The 23004-nt window shown below is 40.6% G+C and overlaps 1 protein-coding gene across 2 annotated transcripts in view; it reads left to right on the forward strand.

Annotated features, from left to right (window-relative positions):
- Nucleotides 1-9402: 9402 nt before the first annotated feature.
- The window catches only part of TASP1 (taspase 1), a 77838-nt gene continuing 64236 nt past the window's right edge, over nucleotides 9403-23004 (forward strand). For both annotated transcript variants that reach the window (XM_014895034.2, XM_014895036.2), the window contains exons 1-5: nucleotides 9403-9482; nucleotides 12043-12260; nucleotides 13666-13733; nucleotides 15187-15255; nucleotides 22776-22896. In XM_014895034.2, the coding sequence (XP_014750520.1) occupies nucleotides 12116-12260; nucleotides 13666-13733; nucleotides 15187-15255; nucleotides 22776-22896 (403 nt within the window). In that variant the 5' untranslated portion in view covers nucleotides 9403-9482; nucleotides 12043-12115. The remainder of the gene's footprint in view (nucleotides 9483-12042; nucleotides 12261-13665; nucleotides 13734-15186; nucleotides 15256-22775; nucleotides 22897-23004) is intronic.

A 23004-nucleotide genomic window follows, 5' to 3' on the forward strand; every position in this document is an offset into this window, starting at 1 on the left:
AGAAGTTCCAACCTCTCAACTTTAAAATATGATTTTACTTTTCACTTTCACTAGATGTCATGTAACCAGCAAAAGTGAAGGCAGTGAAGTAAAATAACACATTAAAAACCGGGACTGTTTAAAGTGAGACAAATAATTTTTCTAGCAACTTACAGAGGTCTGTTATAAAGTAATTTATCTCCAAGTTGGCAGCCAGCAGAGTTCATGCTGAATCTAAGCCAGGCCTTTAAAGCTCTAGCATTACAAGTGGAAATCACAAGAGGGTTTGATTTATTTAAAAACTGAGAAAGATCAGACAACAAGAGATGAAGAGCTGTGTATGTTTTCAATCATTCCTTCTGTCTAAAAACTAAATGTATGATTTCCAATTAATAGCAAGTTGGCTTTTTGTTCTTTTCATATTTTGATAGTATCCAAAAATAACAGTAAGTTGTGCCATCACATACTTTTTTAGCAAACAAAGCAAACAACCAAAATACTGTGGATTTTCTAAAGAAGGTCTTAGAAACTTATGTTATATATGATCTATATTAAAAAGTACTAGGGTAATTTCGTTTTGCATTTGTCTTAAATCATGATAAATGCCTTAGTCAGGTTTTGTAGCTGTGATAAGAAAATAAACACTGGTACTTCTGATGGCACAGTAATTTTCATGAATTCCTAGAATACTTTAAAGAACTGTAACTTTCTTAATGTAAAAATTGACCTTTTCATGTAGGGGACTATGTTACTGCATTCCTGTAGGAAGCAAGACAAAGTGGCAGAAAGGTCTGTTCTGAAGTTTTCTGTCCTTAACATCGAGTATTATAAATGGGAGTATTTTTGTCCGGACCTAGTCTAGATGAGTGTCACCTAAGGTCATTACTACTCTCATCATTAACATAGGAGAAATCCCTACTCAGGACTGTTCCAGCTCTGCATTTCACAACAGAGAACACTGAAGAGTTTTAAACAACATTGCTTGTAGCCTCCAGTGAGCCCACTGGCAAACCTTACTCCTCTCCCATCCCCACAGACATCTGATCTCATGGCTGGTTGCCACGATTTCATGGGCAAATGCTCCTGGACTGCGTCCCATGAGCTCCTTGGCACTGCACAAATCCCTTGGCTTTGCATTGAAATCCTGCCCAGTGCACTTAGACCTTCCTCCTTTTGTATTTCTGGGACAAGGAGAGAGGGAAAGGACAACTGAGGCAGATGGGGTTTGTAGCGATTTCTGACTGGGAACAAAAAAACTGCTCAGAGCAGTCAGCAATGCGTGTGGCTGAACCACTGCTCAAAGGGGCTGGCAGGCTGTCCGTGAAAAATGAAAGATAACAGAAGTGGTTACCAAAAGGACAGGGAATAGCAAAGGAATGGTTTAGGATGGCTGTAATTGCTACAGGTGATTAAGAGTTGAAATCAGTTTTGTGGAAAGCAAAATCTTCAGGCATAATGTGCTTCCCTTCCTCATTGCCCTGTCTGCTTTTCCCCTTAGGGCACTCAAAGAGGGAGTAGGTACATGAGCTGGCCAAGAATGGATGCCTTGGGCTTTGGAGGACGTAGGGACAGCTTGGTCCTTTTCCTCAGCAGCAGTAATCACTGAGGAGCATCAGCAGGGAGAGAGTCTGAGATGTGCAGTGATGAGCAATGCCTCTGTTGCTGGCCAAGAGTTTAAGGGTGTCCTTGTCCCCCTCCTTGGAGGGGGAAAGGTCTGCAATTCTTGAACCAAGCAGAAGATAGACTTTTTTATTTTGAAGATACTTTTTTTCCCCCACATATTTTTTGTTTGGGGAATTTTAAAGCTCACTATGAGGAAACTAAATACAAATGCTTAGGAACCAAAACCAAAAATCAAGCACAGTACGTGTGAAATCAGGTCTGGCATTTGTTGCAGTTACCTAAACAGATGCTTTTCTTTAAGCTCTAATCTGACATGAAAATACCATGTTAAGGGAAGTAGTCTTCATTACTCTATATTTTGGTGTCCAAGTGCTCAACTTTGCAAAATAACTAACTTTGACAAATTTTAATAATAACAAATTTTAATAACAAATTTTTGTCAGCAGGGTATTAATTTTCACTTATTTTAATGAAATGAAAGCCATAACCTTCATGCAGTACAGAAGCTCATCTGTCTCATGGGTAGGTGATCACCTCAATCCAGAAGAGGAGACTGGGCACTTCAGTGAAGATCCCAAGTGTAATCAGGGAACAATTCTGTGCTCTGTATGCCCTCTGTGGAGGAGTGGAAATGCTACTTAAGAGGCCCAAAATTCACCTTTGATAGCAAAGCAAGTTGCCTTGGTAAACAAAGATGGTTTTGGCACAGAATAACTGCTTCTTTTTTCTGAGTTACATTTTTTGAAAGACAGAAGGTACAAAATACAGAAAAAGGTTAACAGTAATGAATTTATTTGTGTATGAAGATGTAATTTAAAAATGCAAATTCTGTCCTGAGATAAACATGCATTGATTTTTGCACTGATCTCAACTTCACCAAAAGGTGAATTTGCTGACAGAGCTCATGAGCTTGTCTGAGGGATCAGAATCGATTTTTTTCCCCCCTCATTTGGTAGCTTGAAGATCAGAACTTCCCCAGTAAGAGAATGACTCTGCTAATTATTCTTAAATTATAGTGAACTTAGGAATCTGTTGCAATGGGGTCAGTATCACAGAATTTGAAGAGCAGGATGCTGTGAATACTGTGCTACTGAAATTGTACCATACTCTGAGTGCAATAAGCCAGGTTTGGACTAAATCATTAGCCACTGAGAGCTGCAGAGAGCCACCATGCAGGTCAAAATCCATGACAATAATGAGGTGACCTAACCTGTGGAGAAAGCCTTAGAATTACTTAGTCGCCAACTTGACCTGTTTTGCCAAAATATGTATTTTTAAATTGTCGTATTTCAACCTTCACCATACTTTGTGGGCATGAAGGAAAATGTTCTCTGATTCTGAAAACCACTTTTCTGTGAGTCTTGGCTTCCTGATTTCCTGTAGCTGTCATTGGGGGGATGACTGTCCTACCTACTGCAGTGGCCAGTATGTACCCAGCACGCATTTAGCTCACTTTCCAAGGAACAAAGACAAAACCTTGCGGGGATTTTACTACTTGTGGTTATTTTGGCAACAAGTGACGGACGCATTTTTGAAGTTGCACTTCTCAAAAGTCCCGTGTCTTATGATTTGGCCCCCCTGAAAAGCTGGCTGGCAGATTGCAATCACACCGAGTTAGAGCTTTCTGAGCTGCACTGGAATGAGCGTTGGAAATAATCGCGCGTGGGTGTTGAGCAGCGGGGAGTGTGTGGAATGCTAAATAGACAGGTCCAGGATGCTAGAGTATTTCCTCATCTGAAGTAGCTCATTATCTGGAAAAAACATTATTTTACTGGCTGGAAGTCAAAGAAGGGGCCTCTTCATATGGAGAGGAAGCAACAAGCATGCCTGGAGAAGACTGCAGGCTTATTTATGCTACCTGCAAGGATCAGCCAGTCTTTCAGGGGGATTGATGATGTGGTGTTTGAGTGGATTGAGTCCAGCCTTCAGTTGCTATTCCCCTCTTGCATGCCATCACCCAGATAACAGTTCCTGTTGATATTTACTGGTGAATTCAGCTTCTTTTTCTGTTGACTGTAGAAGTGAGTTGCAAAGTTCCTAACTGAAGCTGTAATGTTTCATATAGGGCTGTATTTCTGTGCTTTTCGTTTTGTTTTTGGTTTTTTTTTCTCTTTTCCTCATGGCCACTTTCCAGAAAAATCCTTCATTAAAGCATTAAAGTTGTCTTTAATTGATTATTTAAGGGTGTCCTCTCAGCTGGGTTAAGAGGGATGGAAAAGAGATATGAGTCTTTTCCTCTTCTACTGCCCTTTCCCAGCATCTTTGTCCTTAACAGGTGTCCGAAAGCACTGAAACCTCCCAAACCAAAGGTTCAGGTATTTCTTGCCTGGAACATCTTTTGTGAAACCTCGCTAAAGTCTAAGGACTTCAATAGCAACCATTACCTAGAATAAATTAAAGGAACAGATAAGCTCTTTATCATATGAGGAAGCAAAACGAGTAGAGTGTGCTTCAAAAGACAAAGTGCAAGAAGAAATCTAAAATAATCAACAAGAAATAGAACAAAAAACCCCAAACCCACAGGATTTAAAACACAGCTGGAATCTTTGTAAAAGGAATAAGGAAAACCTTTCACTTCAAACCTGGATGCTGAAGAATGATTTACAGAATGACATCATTTTTTTATTGGAGTAGCAACACAAATCTACAGAAGAGTAAGGACCCGAAAACAGGAAAAAACCCCAAGAAATACTTGGCCAGTTTGAAAACTGTCACCAGCAGCAAAAGACAAGTTAAGTAAAGGCATCAAAAAACAAGTGAAAACAGACATTTGGATTTGTAATCCAGTTCTGGAAAATGGTATAGGACCAAACATTGACAAGGCTTTAGCTTCCCCCCCTAAAGAATGAAGGGCTCTGTGATACTGTCTGTCCATTAGTATGACAGCACTGCCTTCGTAATTTGAACCTATTGCCAACTTCAAGGAGATTTGACAGTCAGGTCAAGTCAAAAATATGTGCAGCTGAGAGTCAGACACATGTGCTGCCTCTTTCTTAGCCACAGACGTAACAGCTGGACACAGGAAGGGAAAATGGGAGGCAGAGGGTGCATAGGAGCTTACACAGGATAGAGAGGTGAATGCACAAAGTCAAATCCAAGCTGGTCAAAAAATCAAATCACTTTTGTGGTGGCCAGTGCTGCACACCGAAGAAGGGATGCAGCCAGAAGGCAAGTGCATTGCAACACTTCCACAACAGCTTCCTTTTCCCTCAAATCAGTCTCTCCTAGCTCAAATGTACCTATTGCCATCCAAGAAGCAAAAAGAAAGTACTTTGAGGAATCTCCTTGATTCACTTCAGCACTGTCAAGAATAACGAGGGCTTTAAATAAAACAAAAAAACCCAAATAGAATGTGGCAACAAAGCAACTCGCAACTGGGATTTGAACTTCAGGTTAAAATCTGTGAAAGAAGGCCAAAGATTTCCTGAGGGCTTGTGGACTGCATATTATTTACTTGTAGTTTTGTCCAACAGAATAGGAAGCACCTGGTAATGTGGAAGACAAAAGCTGCTCTCCAAAAGCCACATAGTTTTGTGTGCCAAAAAACTTGTGTTGAAAAAGACTTGCATTTGTTCCTGACATATTTTGCACTGTTAAAAAAATGAAAGGCTGGTCTTTGAATAAAGAAGTCAATAATACAAAAGTGGAAGCACATTTTTATTGGGGAAAAAAGCCATAGAAAGGGTTTCTGTGACTATTAGGCAGGCCAGGAAGGAGCCTTCTGAATTCCTGGGGGAGATCCTATGTAGGATGATTAGGATGTGGTAGAGATGGAATAAAATCTGAGGGTGAAAAGTTAGTTTCCAGATGTCCCTGTCCACAGCAGGGGGGTTTGGACTAGATGTTCCTTAAAAGCTCCATCCAACCCAAACCATTCTGTGATTCTTTGGTTCTCACCAGTTCAGTGCAAGTTCCTGCTAATGTTTAATACACAATATAACCTGTGCTCACCACAAACATGAAAGGAAATGGAACTTTTCTTGGTGATGGCAAGAAGCGAAAGCAATCTGCCACTAGTTATTATTTGTAAGAAATGTATTTTGGCTAGTGAATGAAATTGGTTTTGTTAGGAAGTCCTATAGGAAGTGCTGCAGAAATGTAATTTGTCAAAATTCCCTTCAAAAACTGAAGTCTGGCAGACGAGCAGTGCAGTCAGGGCTTTGGGCATTTTCCAGGAGACCGTGTTGCTCAGAGCTCCATCCAACCTGACCTTGAACATTCCCAGGGATGGGGCAGCCACAGCTTCTCTGGGCAACCTGTGCCAGTGCCTGACTACTCTCATAGGGAAGAATTCATTCCCAATATCCAATAGAAACCTACTTTCTGTCAGTTTGGGTCCATTCCCCCTTGTCCTGTCACTCCATGCTCTAGTGATCAGTCCCTCTCCATCTTCCCTGTAGGTTCCCTTCAGGTACTGGAAGGTCACTATCAGGTCACCCCTGAGCTTTCTCCAGGCTAAACAACCCCAAATCTCTCAGCCTTTCCCCATAGCAGAGCTGCTCCATCCCTCTGATCATCCTGGTGGCTTCCTCTGGCCTCACTCCAACAGCTCCATGTCCTTCCTGTGCTGGGGACACCAGATCTGGACACAGCACTGCAGGTGGGGTCACACTTGAGTGGGGCAGAGGGGCAGAATCCCCTCCCTCACCTGATGCCCACAGGGATTTGGATGCAGCCCTGAACAGGGTTGATTTCTGGGCTACCAGAGCACATTGCCACATCATGTCCAGCCTCTTATACACCAGCACCCCCAAATCCTTAAAACATTTTTGTTCATGTTCTTCAGGAGTCACATTACTGTGCATTCCACTACAGTTTCATTAGCTATACAGATGTGGAACAGCAAACTGTATGACAAGGAGGGTCAAGATCAGGATTGAGGAAAGTATGACAGCCAGGAAGGAGAACTGATAAATACTAGGAGAAGCTCGAAAGTGAAAGGATGGGTCCAGTGTGATCTTACAAAGTGGAAGCAACAGTTTCCTAAATGAAATGTAAATGGACATGAATAATATTTTGAGATAGAAGTGGTTTGTCCAAACTGATGAGCAAAAATGTTATAAAATTACTGAGATAAGTCAACCATATGTAAAAATAAATATATACCAAGAGCCAAATATTTGCAAAGGGCTAATTAGGATTCTCAGTATGGAGTTTTGTTCCTAGTTAGTGTTTAAGTGGCATCTCTATCTTCATTTTCAAATGCAATGGCAGAGGGAGACAGAGCAGCCACACTCTCAGACCCTCCGGTCTGGCCTTGCCTTGACATTCCCAGCCTCTGGCTGCCAAGGCAACAGCCTTGTGACATCGCAGCTGATGCCACCACCTTGCTCAGAGCCCGTGGGCGCCGCTCAGCTCGGCTGGGGCTGAGGGTCAGAGATCGCAGCTCGGCCATGCTCCGCCCGGGGCTCTCCGTGCTCCTGGGGCTCTGCGTGGCCTCGCTGCTCCCCGGTCCCCTCGGAGCTCGCAGCTGTCCCGCCAGGAACGCGGCCCGGCTGCCGCTCCCAGCCCGGCACGGGCAGCAGCGTGCGGGCGCTGGCACGGGCAGCGCCAGCCCGCGGGCCCTGCAGGGCCACTGCTGCACCTTCTTAGCCCTGTCCCTGCTGCTCGCCGCGCTCGGCCTCGGCTGCAGCCTCCGCAGAAAAGCCCGGAGGCAGCGGAGAGAGGTGAGCCACGGGCACCGGGCAGGTGGCACGGTGCCAGGGGCCGGGAGCTACAACGTGCAGGGTGAGGAGCGCCAGCCCCTGTGGAGAGCAAAGCCTGGGCAGGCACCAAGGCTCCTGCGCCCCTTGCCAGCCCCGTGCCCGAGCCCGGAGGAGAGGTGCGGCTCAGCCCCCTTCCTCCCAGGAGGAAACAAGGACAGGCTGAGCCACCAGAACGAGACAGGACCTGCCCGAGGGCTTCTCCACACGGCCTGCAGCCTGGGGAGCCCAGCCAGGCCCCAGATTCCCCAGGAGAGCCCAAGGGGGCCCCGGCCCCCGCAGCCCCTCTGCCCCTTTCACCGAGCTCCCTGCCCTGTGTCTCCCAGCAGAAGGCCTGGACACGCTCAGCCTGGCCAAGGAGCTGCTGCCTGGCTGACTGCTGCCCCCTCAGTGACGAGGCGACCGAGGTGCTCGGCCACCAGCAGCAAAACTCTGCCTCCATCGGGAGCCTCCTGAGGCACCTGCGCCAGCGCTGCCTGCGGGGGGACGCGCTCCAGAGAGCGAGGAACAACAGAGCGGGGAAGGACTTGGACGAGGAGGCAGCGCTTTCTTTCTCTGACTGAAAAAACAACGCCTGCTAGGCAAATGGAGCAATGCATTGCGAGATTACTCGTACAGATTATTATTGTTATTAAAATTGTTTATTTAGAAACACAGCTTTTATTAGTAGTGAATGAATTCATTGTCAGAGAGGTACCGTAGAAATTGTGTTTGCAGAAATTGTTGTTTGGCCGAAGCAGGTGATTTTCTGACAGCTTGTTAGCAGACCATGAATGATACTGTCCACTCTTGCAGGAACCAGTGAAACAGCTACATGCTGGGCTTCTAGGAAAACAAAACTGAGGAGTTAAAATCTACTTCATCTAGAAGGGTCAGGATAATCTGTTCTATAGTATATATCCCTTTACTTCTCATAGTGGAGCTTGAGCAAGAGATCAAGTGAATTCTGCAAACAGAATAACCTTGTCTTGATCTAATATAAGCTTTAGAGTTTCAACTTTCAAAGGCCGAGCTTTGCAAATGAGAATTTGAGGTGTCAGCTAAAAGAAATTTACAATATAAGTAAACCCATAGGGACAGCTGGACTCATTCCATGGTTCTACAAAGAAGAGGAGCAAGGATCTGGAAGTGTGGAGGCACTTTGGGAACAGTGGACAGCATGGACTGGGATAATGGAATGTCTTACACATACAAAGCTGGTTCCCAGGACTGATGATAGTGACCATCAGAGAAGGCATCATGGAAATGGGATTCATATACAGCTGCCCTTGATCCTGGGAAGGCAGCCTCAGAAAACAGTGTGTCACTTCTACAACAAAGAGGACAGAAATTAATAAAAACTTAATATCTCTAGCAGAACACAATAGTCAAATGCTCACTGAAGCAGAATGATGTAAAATATCTGATTGTTGCGAGAATTTCCTAGCAAGTCTAATATGAGTTATAAGTATTTTTAATCAATAAGGTTAGTTTTGAACAGCTATCAGAAGTCACATGTGTAGATACCTATGTATCCTGCATATGGATATATGTGTATATTGTGTATTGTAGTGTATTAGTGCATACTGTGTTATATGTATAGTGATATGATACATATGTATATTGCATGTTAATATACGTATATTGCATATTTCATTATATATATAGATATCTATCTATATTGTATGTTGATATATAGGTGATGGATGATATATGTATATTGATAGGCTATATCTGCATATCGATAGAAATATGTGTATTGATATGACATATAGGTATGTAGCATATTCATATATTTGTACGTTGCATATTGTATGATATAGATGCATATTGCATAGATATATAGGCACATTACATATTCTATGATACATATATGTATATTGCATAGATATGTAGGTACATTACATATTCTGTGATACGTGTACTGATTATATATCGATATGAGATAGCTCATATCGATATCGATATGAGAGATGAATCTATTGTGCTGTTTTGGCGGGAGGCCGATCGTGCGGCAGTGTGGGAGCACAGCTGGGAGCACTGCCCCGCCACGCCATTGGTCCTCCGGAACGTCAATCAAATAACGTCACTTCCGGCAACGGGGCGCGGCCTGGCCAATGGGCGCGGGGCGGGGGCGGGACGCCTCATGCTCACCGAGGCAACGGGCGGGCGGGCGGTCCCGGATGGCGGCGGTGCAGGGTGAGTGCGGCGCCGCCGCGGGGCTGCCCCCACCCGCCACTCCCGCTTCCCCCGGGACGGCGTCTCTGGCGCGTCCTGCCCGTGGGGCTGCGCGGGCCGGGAGCGGGCCGCGCCGTGAAGCGGCCGCGCGCGGTCTCGGGCGGTCCGCGCGTCCGCCGGCGGGGGCTGCCCCGCGTGACGTGTGACGTCAGCGGCCGCGGCGCCGCGTGACGTCACGGGCCGGGCGGCGGGAGCGGGGAGCGGGATGGGGGCGCGGGAGCGGCTCTGCCTCGGCCTGGCCCTGGCGTGTGCTTGGGTTTGCCCGTTTAGGAGTCAGAGTTACTTTTGCAGCGCAGCTGCATCGGGCTGTAGCGGGAAAATCGCTTTGGTTCCTCTACTCCGGCAGTCAGCGTTGTTTGCGTGTTCTTCCACCGTCTCCGCCGCCGTGCAGGTGGAGAGCAGGGAATGTGAAGCAAGGAGGGATGAAGTCAGGGGTGGTGGAGGTATGGCAGCCAGGAGGGAGAGCTGATACGTCCTAGAAGAGGCTTGAAAGGGAAAAGTTGGGTCCGGTGGGAGCTTAACAACTGGAAGGAGCAGGTTTGTGAATGAAGTGTGACAGGACTTGAAGAACAGTTTGGGATGAGAGGGGTTTGAGAAAATTGAGTATGTGGAACTGTTACAGACAGAAGCAAAAGAGAGAGATAGGTTGCGTGTATGTTCTCTGTAGAAATAAACACATCCTTAGATCCAGTTGTATGCCAAGGCCCAATTAGGATTTTCAGCCTGCGTTGCACTGTTAGTACATCTTGAAGTGACATCTCGATCTTAATGTCCAAAAGCCATTTTATCATCATTATTACTTTCCCTGTCACCACACTATTTATTCCATTCCTGTGAGAGTTTAAATTCCTTACCTGCTCCTGTGTCTCTTGACTGAAGCCTGTGCTGTGCCCTTGTTGCAGGAGTGACTTTGTCTAGGATGTAATAAGATGCAGCAAAGAGGACCAATGGTTGCTGGAGCATTCTTTACTGTTTGGTAAAAAGGAAGTAAATGCAGTGATGAATGCTTTAATTTCAGCACTGAAGTTTTTTCAAGTGACCATTACAATTAGATATAATCCATAAACACACTCTCTCTGTAGACCCTATATATTGCAGTGGCCTTTCATTTTGTATCAGGACATATGTAATTACAACACTAAGTTAATATTTAATTCTGAAAAGTAAGTTTATAAATGTATGAAGATTACTAGGTATGTTTATCATTTAAGAAGAAATGATGGTAAATAAGTAATTTCCTCCAGAGCTGTGCTATTTTTTATCAGAAGAATAGTTATGGCAAACCAGCTGATTTATTCTCTGGCAGTGCAGAATCTTGCTAGACATCATTTGCATAGTTTGGGCCAATTAAGTGGAATGGTATTTAATTGCTGGAGTAAGCCATATAGTATTTGCAGAGTCAGTGGTTTAAGTCTTATGCATTAAACATCTCATTTTTCCACTTCTGTTCACCTTCCAGTGTTCTTGGGCTACAAAGTCCTTTTTGAGATGGTAGGAGTGATAGACATAATACTGGAATATAGAGGTGTAGAGTCTGAGAATGGTTTGGATTGGAAGGGACCTTAAAATTAATCTAGTTCTTAATATATTACAGAAGTTTTCTCCATTTCTGCATTAACACTACATGCTTTTCACTTCCCTAAGTAATTCAGTGTTTGGAATCTCTGTTTCTCTTTCATCTGCTGAAATAGACAAATGGTTTTGTGTCAGGATTAATATGTAGTAAGCTGTGGATAAGAGCAGCAGTAAACACAGAGTTTGTTTGGCAGCTCCTGATAAATACATCATTCTGTGTTGTTACTTTTTTGTTTCATGTACTAGACAATGCTGACAATATTTCTATTAGCTTTCTATAAACATTATTTTCCTTAACATCTTAAGGGTAACCATCTCAACTGATAGTTACTAAACTGAGCTTGACTTAAGCATGTTGTGGTTCACTAGGTGTCATGATAGCTCTACTTACCCAGACCAACTTTATTTGATTGTTTTAGGTTTACTTGGTTTTGTTTTAGAAATACTAAAAAAAAAAATTCTCTTCTCCTGCTGCAAATTAGTGGGGAATTATAAGGAGATGGGATGAAACAGTACAAAAGAATAGGAGTTTGTTAGAGCATCTTGAACAGGTAATCCCTGCAAAAAAAATGAAAAGGTGTAGTGTTTTTGGGGTTACTCATGTGCTAGTTAGATGTGATGGGTGGAGGAATTAGTTGTATTGTTGGAAAACAGGATATCATGCAAATCGAAACTTATATTAACAGTTCCTTCCAGTGTCTGGGAAGATCGTTTGGGTCAAGTTATGTTGTAGTGAAGAGGCTACTTGCAGCTTGCAACATGAACTTTGATTAATTTAGGTCTCATTAATGCTGTTGGCTGGGGAGGAGGCAGAACTTGGAAGCCCTGCTTTGGAGAGGAGTGTTCCCCTGGTTCAAAGCTCTCTCCCATAAGTTCTTTCTGAGGTTATTTATGCAAATCTCATCTCTTGAAATCAGTGTCTAACATACATCTGATCTGGTTTTAGGATGATTTCTCTCCAGAGTTTATTTTTGAATGGAAGTGTGCTCCTTCCCAGTAGAAGATGGTGATCCCAATGTATGATCATGGAGAAGGGGATAAGTTCAGTAGAAGTGTTACCTTCCAAATCATCTCAGGTTACAGCTGTAAAAGTGGTGGTCAAAGAGCCCGAAACAAAGCAAACCCAAAGAGGGAAACGAGTGGGATTTGTGCTTGTCCATGCAGGTAAGATGTGGAAGCAGAACAGCTAAAAGGGAAATAATGCATATTTTGATATCAAACTGGATACCAACAAAAGTTTTGGACTACTAGTGTGCTAATGAAGTGACATTAACTGTGTGTGCAAGTCTTGGAATGGGGAGTTTGGAAGTTGCACTGAAAACTTAATCAAAATAGCTGTTTGTGTGTTCTGGATGATATTTTTGTTCTCCTTGATGTAGAAAACCCCTGAATTTAAATCATTAAAAAATATTTCATTCTGCAGTTGTCTGCTCAGCTCGGCAAACCTACAAAATGAGGGAGATATTTCAGTCTGTTTTTTTATTGATCCAACTAAAACCTTCTGAAATCTCCTTGGGCTGTTTGTTGCAGAACTGTTTCTACCCTTCTGACATTTTTCTTCCATGTCTATTTTTTTGATCTTGTTCATATTTAAGTGAGTTACTCTTTATTCTTTCCACATGTAATGAAGGGCTTCTCTACTCAGATCTGATACAAAAATTATGTATTATGTGTGTCTTACTTGCTTTATAAAATCATTAAGGTTAAGAAAACAACCCCAAACCTCAAATAATTTATTCTGGGTTGATGTTTGGTGACCATGGTATTCTATTTTAAGGGCAGTTGAAATTACTCAATATGGTGTCCTTTACTGGGTCACTTTGGTATTAGTGTTAAAGTTATTTTATTAGAGTTTCTCAAAACTAATATCCCTAAGGGTGAGCAAAGGGAAGTTGAGATAAATACAAGCACATTTTTGGTGCAAAACCTGGCAAAACAGAGGTAGACTTTAAATACAAGTGTGTCACTCTTGTTTTTCTGATGCTGCATGTAGAATGGTGGCATTGATAAATTTTTCAGGTATGGAAGTAGGGGCAGTGGCTTCAAAATAGGGCAGAATGGTTCAATACAGCAGGATAGATAAAAAGGCTGCAAATAAGAAAAAGGTGAAGAATCTCTATGATCTTCATTTCAAGGAACTCCTTGTCTTAAATCAGGTGTAACAAGCTCTAAAAATCTAGTATAAACATGAGAAGATGAGCAGATTGCTAACTGTGGTAAAAAGAAAATCAGTTTTGCCCAATAATGGACAGTAAAGAAAAAACCTGTGCTGGAAGTACTCCAAGAATGAGTGAAACTGGAATGTCTTGGAACGTTTTTATAGGATGAGATTGATGCTGATATTTATACCTGCATGCTTCTGGATATATGATCTGTATCCTGTGTTTTACTGAGTGTGTTTGATTCTGTGTTGGAATGCATCAAGTTGTCGATCATTGATAAAAAAAGGAAATGCCAGTGTAATCCAGAACAAGGAGTGCTGTATCTGCCTGTGTCTTAAATCTCTATGTGAACTACAGCTGTAGTTTGCCAGGTACTATAATTTATTTTCCTTTTTATTCAATTGCAGGTGCAGGTTATCATTCCGAATCCAAAGCTAAAGAGTACAAGCATGTGTGCAAAAGAGCCTGCCAGAAGGTACATGTCACCAGCTCCACAGTCCTCTACTGGGTACACAAGAAATATCTGGATTTAGCTGCTCAGGCTCTATGTGTTTATAGAAGGAAAAGAGGGAAAACAGAGCAGAAACAGTTAACATGGTCCAGAGACAGCACAGTGCATGACCGTGAGGTGCAGCAACATCCTCATCAGTGCTGGTAAATAACAGACACCAAAGGAACAGTGGGAGAACAAGAGAAAGTCACAGTGGTATCTGCAAGAGTATTCCTACACTTCTCTAGGGTTTCTGGAGCTATATATGGTGTCTGTACTTTGATTTCTTCCATGTCCACTCTGTGGAGTTTATTTAAACTCTAGCATCCAAGTTGCTCTGTGAATGCAGGGGTTTTTAGAATTATTTTCTTCTTGATAGCCCTTACCCTTTTAATAGGAAGAGAGGTAGAAACAGGAAAAACAAAACCAAAAAAATCAAAGTTGGAAAGGGAGAAATGGCAAGACTTTCATTTCCTTTGAAATTAATATGTTTTCATCTCTTCCAAGAACTTTGCTTTGGAACTGGCAAGTCCTGTCTTTTAAGTATTGAATGAGTAGCTGGAAGACCTCTCCCTAAAAGTTTTAATGTCTTTTCCTTTCTCCAGGGAGAAGGAGCTTGGCAGGATTTTTGGAAGAGTCTCAGAGTTGGTCTCTGATAATTATCACTTTGTGTTACAGCTTGTTGCTCAATCCTAATACCAATCTAATTTTGTAATGAGAGGCCTCACAAATCATCCAAACTTAACACTGGCTTTATTAGCCTTGGTGAAAGACATTTTCCAGGTAGTTATGTGAGGTCTGCTGTTGAATTCAAGTCCAGTTTGAAATTCTGTGTAGCTACTCTTGAGCTGAGTAGCCAACATCAATAACTTCTGTGAAGAACAAACAATTTGAGGTTTGTCTTACAGCCAGAGTTGTTTTCTGGAGTCCCCTGGCTGTAAGGTCTTGTTCAGTATGGATCTGATAAATAGTATTGGGCTCTACAAGTTCATTGTTGTGTGTGTATATAAATTGGAAGATAACATTATCTTACTTAACTTGTGTTAGTTTTTAGATGAAGTTGTGAAATTCCCTTCAGTTTTATGGTAATTGTTATATGTGGTGCTAGAATTTTTTGTTGAATCTTGGATGGAAAAGTTGATACTTGTTGACTGAAACATTTGGTGTTTGAGGCCACCGGGTATAAGAAGTTATTTTGATATAAATTGGACTCTGCAGAAATCTGCTACTAAATGCAGTGTCACAATGTCATAGCAGTAAAATCATACCTTCAGATCTGCCCTCACATGGTTCATACTGACTTTTTCCAGTGCCTCTTGCTCTTACACTTTAAACTAATTTGGTGAAGATTTTATTTTATACAGGACTAGGAAAACGTAGGGCTCAGTTATAGAATAATAGGATTTCCTAATCATCAGCTTAAACTTTTGTTTTACAGGCAATTGAAAAGCTACAGGCTGGTGCTCTTGCAACAGATGCAGTGACTGCAGCACTTATAGAACTAGAGGTATGAATTTCTGGCTAGTAGTAAATATGTCTCTTGAGTAAATCTTGCCAAACCTTTCTGTAGGGGAGTATTAAATGAGAAATTTAGTGGATTTTTTTGTTTCGTGCTACACTAATTTTATCTTTTGCTTTTCCACTACATTTTGGTGTAAATGTGTTTAAGTACTCTATAAAAATGCAAACTGAATAAAAGTTTTCTAGTTGGTGCAATTTGGTTGTCATCTTAGGTATGCCTTATCAGATAGTCTTTACCCTTTAAGAATAAATACAGTGATTAAAGACTTACTGAACACTTTGTAAGGAACTCAGGACTTGTTGAGCTACAGACAGATTGTTCTGGCTCTGCTTCTTAGAGAGGGGAAAAAATCCCACTGGTTCTGATTATTTTGACAAAATATGTGCAGAGGAATAGGGCAAGTCATGTTTTTATTTCAAAACAGTCCTTGTTAATTAGGCTAGAACATCTTGATGAGCAGCTGCTGGTGAGGTTTTTGGAAAACTGTCTTTTTGGAGTGATGAGATTTTTATTGCATCTGCCTTCAGTGAAGGTCCCCATGAAATAATGTAGGAGTGAGTAAAGCTAAACACTTCTGGGAGGTAAATGAGGTAGTTTGGTCATTTTCCCAGATCCACTAATCCCACTTGACAGTAATGATGGAAACAGGTATTCTTCTTCTCCTGTAAGTAGTAATTGCTTCTTCCTCTCCAACTTTATTAGTAAAAAAAAAAAAAGGAAGGCAAGGTAAGTGTCATGCTGTAAAAATAATTTCCTGTGCTTGGAATTTATGGTAGTATTCCAAGAGGATTAGCAGTGGATTTGCTTACCCAGATGTTGGGAAAGTGTTCATTAATGTCCTTGATGGGGCTGGCTTAGGCAGGCAGTAGGTGCATACTTCAGGATGTGTTAGACATGCTGACTGGGAGCCAAGGCTTCAGTCACACTGTCAGCTTGGCAAGTGCCTTGGCTTTTAGCACTCCTGTGGGTCTCACTGAGCCATTCCAATATGCTCTCATGTCTTATCTTACACAGTGGAGTCTAGCTCACAGAAAGCAGTGGCTATCTCTCTAGTGGAATTATTTACTATGCACTTCCCTGACTCACTGAGGCTGTTCTCACTCCACGAGATTGGTGTGTGTGTCAGCTCCCTCCTCAGTGCAAAACAAAAATAAAAATCTACTTTGGGTTGTGATTTTTATCGTGTTCCTGAGCTACAGAGGAAAACATATTTTGAGAAGCTTAACCCAACAATTATACATCTCTTTGCAGCTGTGTCTGGGGTAAATATTTTATGTTTTTGTTATCCCCAAGAGACTTTTACTTTAGTAGGTTTAAATACTCTGAAGTTGCTTCTTTAGAACAAGATGTTACCTTAAGATGAAATGAAAAAGGTTTTTCCAATTACTCTAATCAGAAACCCTTTTCTCCTTATCTGTCTTGCTACTATTGTGTTGATGCCTGCCATCGATGCACTTTCTGGTTCTGCAATTGCCTTAGGTGGTATTTTTGTGTGTTCTGTTGCACAAAACCTTTTTTTCTCCCTTTTATCTGTTTTTAAGATAAAATGTTATTTTGTTCAAGTTGTACTACAGTCACTAATGTAATTATTTGCTTTCATTTGTTCATTGAGTGATTTATAAAATCTCTTAATTGAGGGTTCTGTTACTGGAATAGAGAGTACTGGATTTGGGATTTGGGCTTCTTGTAGATTAAAGTAGTTAGTTATGCAGTTGCATGGAGGAAAAGTCAAATTTGTACCCAAACCAGAAAATGGTGTGGTTTGTAGTGTCAGTTTTTTATATCTGGTATGATGAACTCCCAAGTGTTAGACTGTCAGCTTCCAAAATATGGAGAGGTTTGTATGTACTCATACCTCGTTCTGAACATCACCTCCAGGCAACTCTGTCATTTCTGGAGCTGCATCTTCTGGTTTAGCACAGATGGTTTTTCTGTTGCTGTATGGAAAACAAACAGCATATGAGAAGTCAGCAAAGAAATCAGAATAGTTTTTGTCATTAATTATGAGATTTTATGAATAAAAGTATAGGTTTGTGTTGATGGTCTCTCTAGTGAGCTGTCACTCCCTTTTATTTATTCTTTAGTATAAACATAATGTGTTTCAGCATTTGAAGTTGGCAAATAAATAACAAAAATCTGTGTGCAACTGTTTATTTTCTTGTCTCCCTGTAACACAAATGAAGATGTAGAACAACAAAACATTGTATTAAGTGATAACAGATTTCATTGTAAAGTATATTGGCTGTAACTTCTTGATATTTTGGTTGCCTTAATACACATTCCTATGAGTTTATCAGAAATACTGAATCACTTTTACAGTTCTCAGACTTCTAATGCTGTATTCCAAACATTTGTAGTCTTTACAAGGCACAAATATCTTTTCGTGGAAATCTCAGGGAATATGAATTTTCTTCCTCAGTTCCACTCAATTACAGAACTCCTGTTACACAGGATTACAGCCATCACTTCAAAGACTTGTTGAGGCACAAGAGTTGCTCTTGATCTTCTATGAGCAAGCTGACAGTTTGCTTGTGGTATGCTGTCTGTGTTTTCTTTTTTCAGGCTCTTAAGTGCAGAAAGAACAGCCTTTCATTGTTGGACTGTGCCACTCTCAAGTGAAACGGTGTTCTGTGAATATGATAATAATGCTAATAGTTAACTAGAGGAAAAGGTGGATTTCTTTTGCAAAGGAACAAGACTGACACAGAATATTCTTAAAACAGCTGTGCTGGTCTTCATAAGCATCAGCTGTATTTGATAAGGGCATTAAGGCAGCTGTGTTTTCTGTTTTGAGAACCTGGCATTGCAGAGAAACAAATGCACTTGTTACCTCTGTCAGCCTTTGGTAATAAAATGATCTGGACAAGGTATTTTGTAAGACGCATTATTTATTCTGTTTATTTCTGCAAAGACATTATTGCAGTACTGTTAATTTTTGCACTCTTCCTATCAGCCACTATATGATACCTGGATTTTTCTTGAAACAATGAAATTATTAGACAAGTTTTTTTGTGGAGGGGAGAAGACCCCATACAACCCACTTACCACGTGCTGTTTTCAGCAAAATCTACATGTTGATTTGCATTTATGTGTGGCTGTGAGAAAACTGCCATTTCAATCTTTTCTTTGATTATAGAGCGCTTGAAGTCTGCTAATCAGGTACTAGAGACAGGAACATACAGTGGTTGTAAAGAATGATGGAGATTTCACATTGTTTCTAAGTTTAGTGCAATCCTTTATTAATATATGTGTAGATTACTTGTTTCTTTATCTGACTTTAGTAGGACATTCTTTATGAACATAATTGAAATTGGGAGTTAATATGGTTGATGGGGAAGCAGATGTCCCATTTTGGGTTCCAATCTCCTTGCTGCTGAAATTGCTCAGTTTATTTTGCATGTTGTTGTGGATCAATGCCAAGAATGTTTTGGACCTGTTGTTATACTCAAGCAGTGTGTTTCTGTGGTTGTCAATTTTTTCTCTGCTTTTTGTTCTTTTTGTTTTCTTATTGTCCTAGTAATTAAGATTTTTGAATATACAGTCTTAGTCCCAAGGATTTCTCTTTCAAGCAGAAGCATCCTTGTTGTATTAAGCCAGTCACTATAGATGAAATTCTAATGGAAGTTCAATGGAAGTTGTTAATTCTAGTTAAAAGCAGTCCTATGATGTTTTGCTGCAGAGTGGCTGACAGTAATTTGTGACAAAAGTGTTGTCTAAAACCATTTTTGCTTGTGTAATTGAAAGGGATGTGACTCATCCTTGTAGACTATTGATTGTCATGAAATTCTCACAGAAAAATAACTTTCAAAATCACAGTATGTGGAAAGAAGTGCCTGTAGACTTTGAATTTGTTTTAGAAATTAGAAATAAGCCATGGCCAAAACTGTATCAGAGATGGATGGAATTCTTTCATGTTCATTGAAAACCCAGCATTTTAACTATTTGCCTAGATGTGTTACAGAGCTGAGTAACGTTTTCAAGCATTCTGATTTTGACCACAAGTAGAAATTTCAGGATGCCTGTGTTTGCTGCCAGAACATTTCTAAATACATTTTGAGGTGAAAAGGGTTCTAAAAATAAAAATTATACCCTCAGAAGCTTGAGAGTTTTTGCAAGATGGGGAACTTGGAAAAACAAAACTTTTATTTCACGTCTTAGAAGTTTCTCTTACCTCCTTTGCTACAGGTTTACATGGTAAGTTAGGAATACTTTGTGGAGTAATTTCCAGGCAGTTTAGTATTTTTCACATAATTGAAGAGTTATATTTTGTTAAAATGCTTTGAATAGCCATTTGTTTGTCTTTTCTCTGTTCTTACTTACTTTTCTGTGGTAGCAAGGCTTGCTGTTAACATGCAAAGCTCAGACTTGGTTTGCTTACTTGTCTTTTTCAGTTTCCTTAGAAACACAAAGGCTGATTGCTACTTGTGGTTTTAAATAAAAGTATGTTCCTGAAGATACCTTTTCTCTTTTCCTGTTCCCCCTTTTCCTGGACACATGCTTGGGTTGGGTTCTTCCCAATTTCGTGGTAGTCAGGTCTTGCAGTGCTGCGTTTTTCTGTCGAGGGTATGAAGAGACTTTCACTTAGGTCATTTTGTTTCTTCCCTCTTTGAAGGTATTCATGCTTCTGTTTAAATGTTTCTGCATTCTTTGAAAGTTTTGATTTTTCATTTCAAAATGCACCTTAATGTTCATACGTTATATTCCTCCACTTGCATATCAGACTCTTGAAATCTTTTTGTCGGACTTTGCAGAGATTCATGTTTTCAAAAAGAGATTGTGTTTGTGTGGTGTATTTCATGTCTTTGCCTATTCACAGAGGTAGGTGTGAATGTCTTGTTTTCATTTTTTTAATAAAGGTTTTCCCCTACCTTGTTTCAAAGGCTTTTATCTCACCTCAGAGACACTCATAGATATCAAAAAATTCCATGGGTTCACACCCAGTTTCTCTAAAGATGTTTTCAGATTGCCGTTCAGATGTGTGAAGTTAAACCATCTCCCTCTTAGGAATTCTGAGACTGTTTTCTTAATTGAATGCAGTCTGATTCTAAAGCTAATTGAAACTCCACAGAAATTTTGAACAGATGCTTAGAATTTGGTCTTTGTTTCTTTTTACTGGAGAAGTTACTCATGTTGTTACTGGTAACTCTCAGGACTCAGAAGGAATCTTATCCCACCAAAGAGACATCTGCAATTTGATGTGGAGTTATTATTTATTAAAAATTCTGTAGCATTCTGATAAATACTTTGTAGGGAGAAATAGGTGACATTCCCTTTGACTTTAGATCCTCTGAATAAGTTATCTCTTGTTGCCTCCTTGAGACTGTGCCAGTGAATGTGCTGTGCCAAAGTATGTAGCACATATAGATCTTTAGAAATAAAGTGAACTCTGTATCCTGTATTTTTTCCCTGCTCTCTTTTGATTATTCCCTTTACCAGATGGCAGAGGCCTTTGTGCCTTGAATGCAGAGGGATCCTGGACAGTGTTACCAGGATTTCTTTTCTGGTGGGTCCTTCTTTCTCCCTTTATTTGGCCGTGACATCTATTCCTAATATAACAGCTGTCTCTGCTTTGTGGCAGCCACAAATCTGTGGAGCACAACATTTTTCCTCTTTTCTAATTCTTTTGAGTATAATGCACTGGATGAATGTGTTTGGAACAGAGCATTAGAGGTTTGTCTCCAGGCTCACAGGTTTTTGCACTCTGATCCTAAGCATTCCTGGTTTTACTGTCTCTTCCAAGTACCTTTCACTGTTTGCTTTCAATTCCTTCCACCAAATCTCTGCTTCCTTTTTTTCTAAACTTCACTGAATTAATTTTCTTCATATTTGCAGAGCCTGGGGGGCAATGAAGCCAGCTAAGTCAGCAGTTACTCTGAGCCTTCTGCCTTTTCAAGGCCATCATCTATTTCTAAGCATGTTTTCCCTCATCCATCCCGTTTCTACAGAAAATTATTTGTGCACTCTAAACTGTAAATGTTTCATCATCCTAAAATCTTTTCAAATTTACTCATTTGCTGTGAGGCTTAGCTGTCAAAATGAACAACAAAATTAATACACATAGTAAATTGGAAGAGGTGCTGTGGAATAAAATAGGATAAAATCTTTTGCTGTTTCAGAAGGAGAAAGCCCGTTTCATGATTATGTATTAGTCAGAGATCTCGTATTCATGATTCTTCAGAAAGTGTTTTGGTGACTCAAACACTGAACTCTTTACATGTCTATGTAAATTTGAATCGACATCTTGCAGAACAGATTTTGAATTTACTCACTACTTGCTCATTTGAAAGTTAATAAAAGCTAACTGACATTAGATTTATTTTTCAGTTCTGTATGCTCACCTCTCTTATTTCTTTAAATTCATTGCAAATTAGTGCATTCAAAACCCATCCCATTCTTTTTAAATGTAAGACAGAACTTTGAACTGTTTCCAGTAATTTGTTTCCTGATTCAGCTTTTATTACTCATCAGTGAAATGAGATGTCATACTTCTGCAGTACATGTTCACACCTGCTCTAGACAAACATTGTTCTTTGTCACATCAGGCTATTACACTGTTGTAATTTAAACAGGAAACTCTGAAAGCATGCAGCATGTCTCTGAAATTGGATTTAGCTATTATCTCTCTTTGTTCTATATTCCTTGCATCTAGAAGAGGGGATTGTATTGAGCTGGCAGTGAGCCTGCTGACCTGTGCTACTTTGAAATGTTGTGGTTTTAAAGTCATAGGGATGCTCTGATGAAATGGAAGGGTAAAAATGGGGTTTAGTTCTAGCATGCAGAACTTACTCTTTTCTGTGGCTTTTTTTTGTTTTTTTAACAAAGGTGTTAACAAAAAAGAAGTTAGGTTTATGATGTTAAAATGTTGTTCCATAGTTTCTATGAACTAAGTACTGGTTTTTAGTCAGGAAGCTTGCAGACCACAGTCCTTGTGCTAATGGTCAAATAGGAATTTTACAAAGTGAAATGTTAGTGATGCCAATTCTTCATTTTTGCATGTGGTGCTGCAGTCATGGACTCAGAACGTTCAGGAAAAGGACAGGTCTGTTTTGCTGTGGTGTCATACTTAGGAGTTTCAAAGGTAGACTGGTCTGAGCAGTGATTATAAGGTGTTACTTAAATGTTACTTGATGGGTTAAGGACCAAGCCAAGTGTGTACTTTGTTGGGGGGAGAGATTTTTCACTCATATTTTAAGGCTTTTGCTTGCATAGAAATGATCATCTTAAGTCGTTAGGTGATTGGATTTTGTATTAACACATGATTACATTTGAGATATATCACACCCTGTGAGATGAAAGCAGTCCATTGTAGTAATTTTAGATGCTCTGTTCAAATTGCCCTTGTTTTTGTTGTGGAAGATTAAACTACTAAACTAAGATTTGAAGATTAAACTACTGAAGTAAGAAAATGCACTGCACCAAGATCAGTGTCATCAGATCAGTTATTCAGAGGTTTTGATCTAATCTGTTATGGGTATGGCCTTATAGTGTTTTATTCTTATTTTTAGGATTCTCCTTTTACAAATGCAGGATTGGGATCTAACCTAAACCTTCTGGGTGAGATAGAATGTGATGCCAGTATAATGGATGGAAAGTCATTGAATTTTGGAGCAGTTGGAGCACTGAGTGGTATGTTAATTATGTATTCTAAGGCTAACTACTGATTTAAGTGCAAAGATCAATTTTGGGTTTTTTTGTTACTGCGTTGAAGGGGGACACATTGTAAATTCTGCTGTG

Source organism: Sturnus vulgaris, chromosome 3, assembly GCF_052056855.1.
Source record: "Sturnus vulgaris isolate bStuVul1 chromosome 3, bStuVul1.hap1, whole genome shotgun sequence".
Lineage (NCBI taxonomy): Eukaryota > Metazoa > Chordata > Aves > Passeriformes > Sturnidae > Sturnus > Sturnus vulgaris.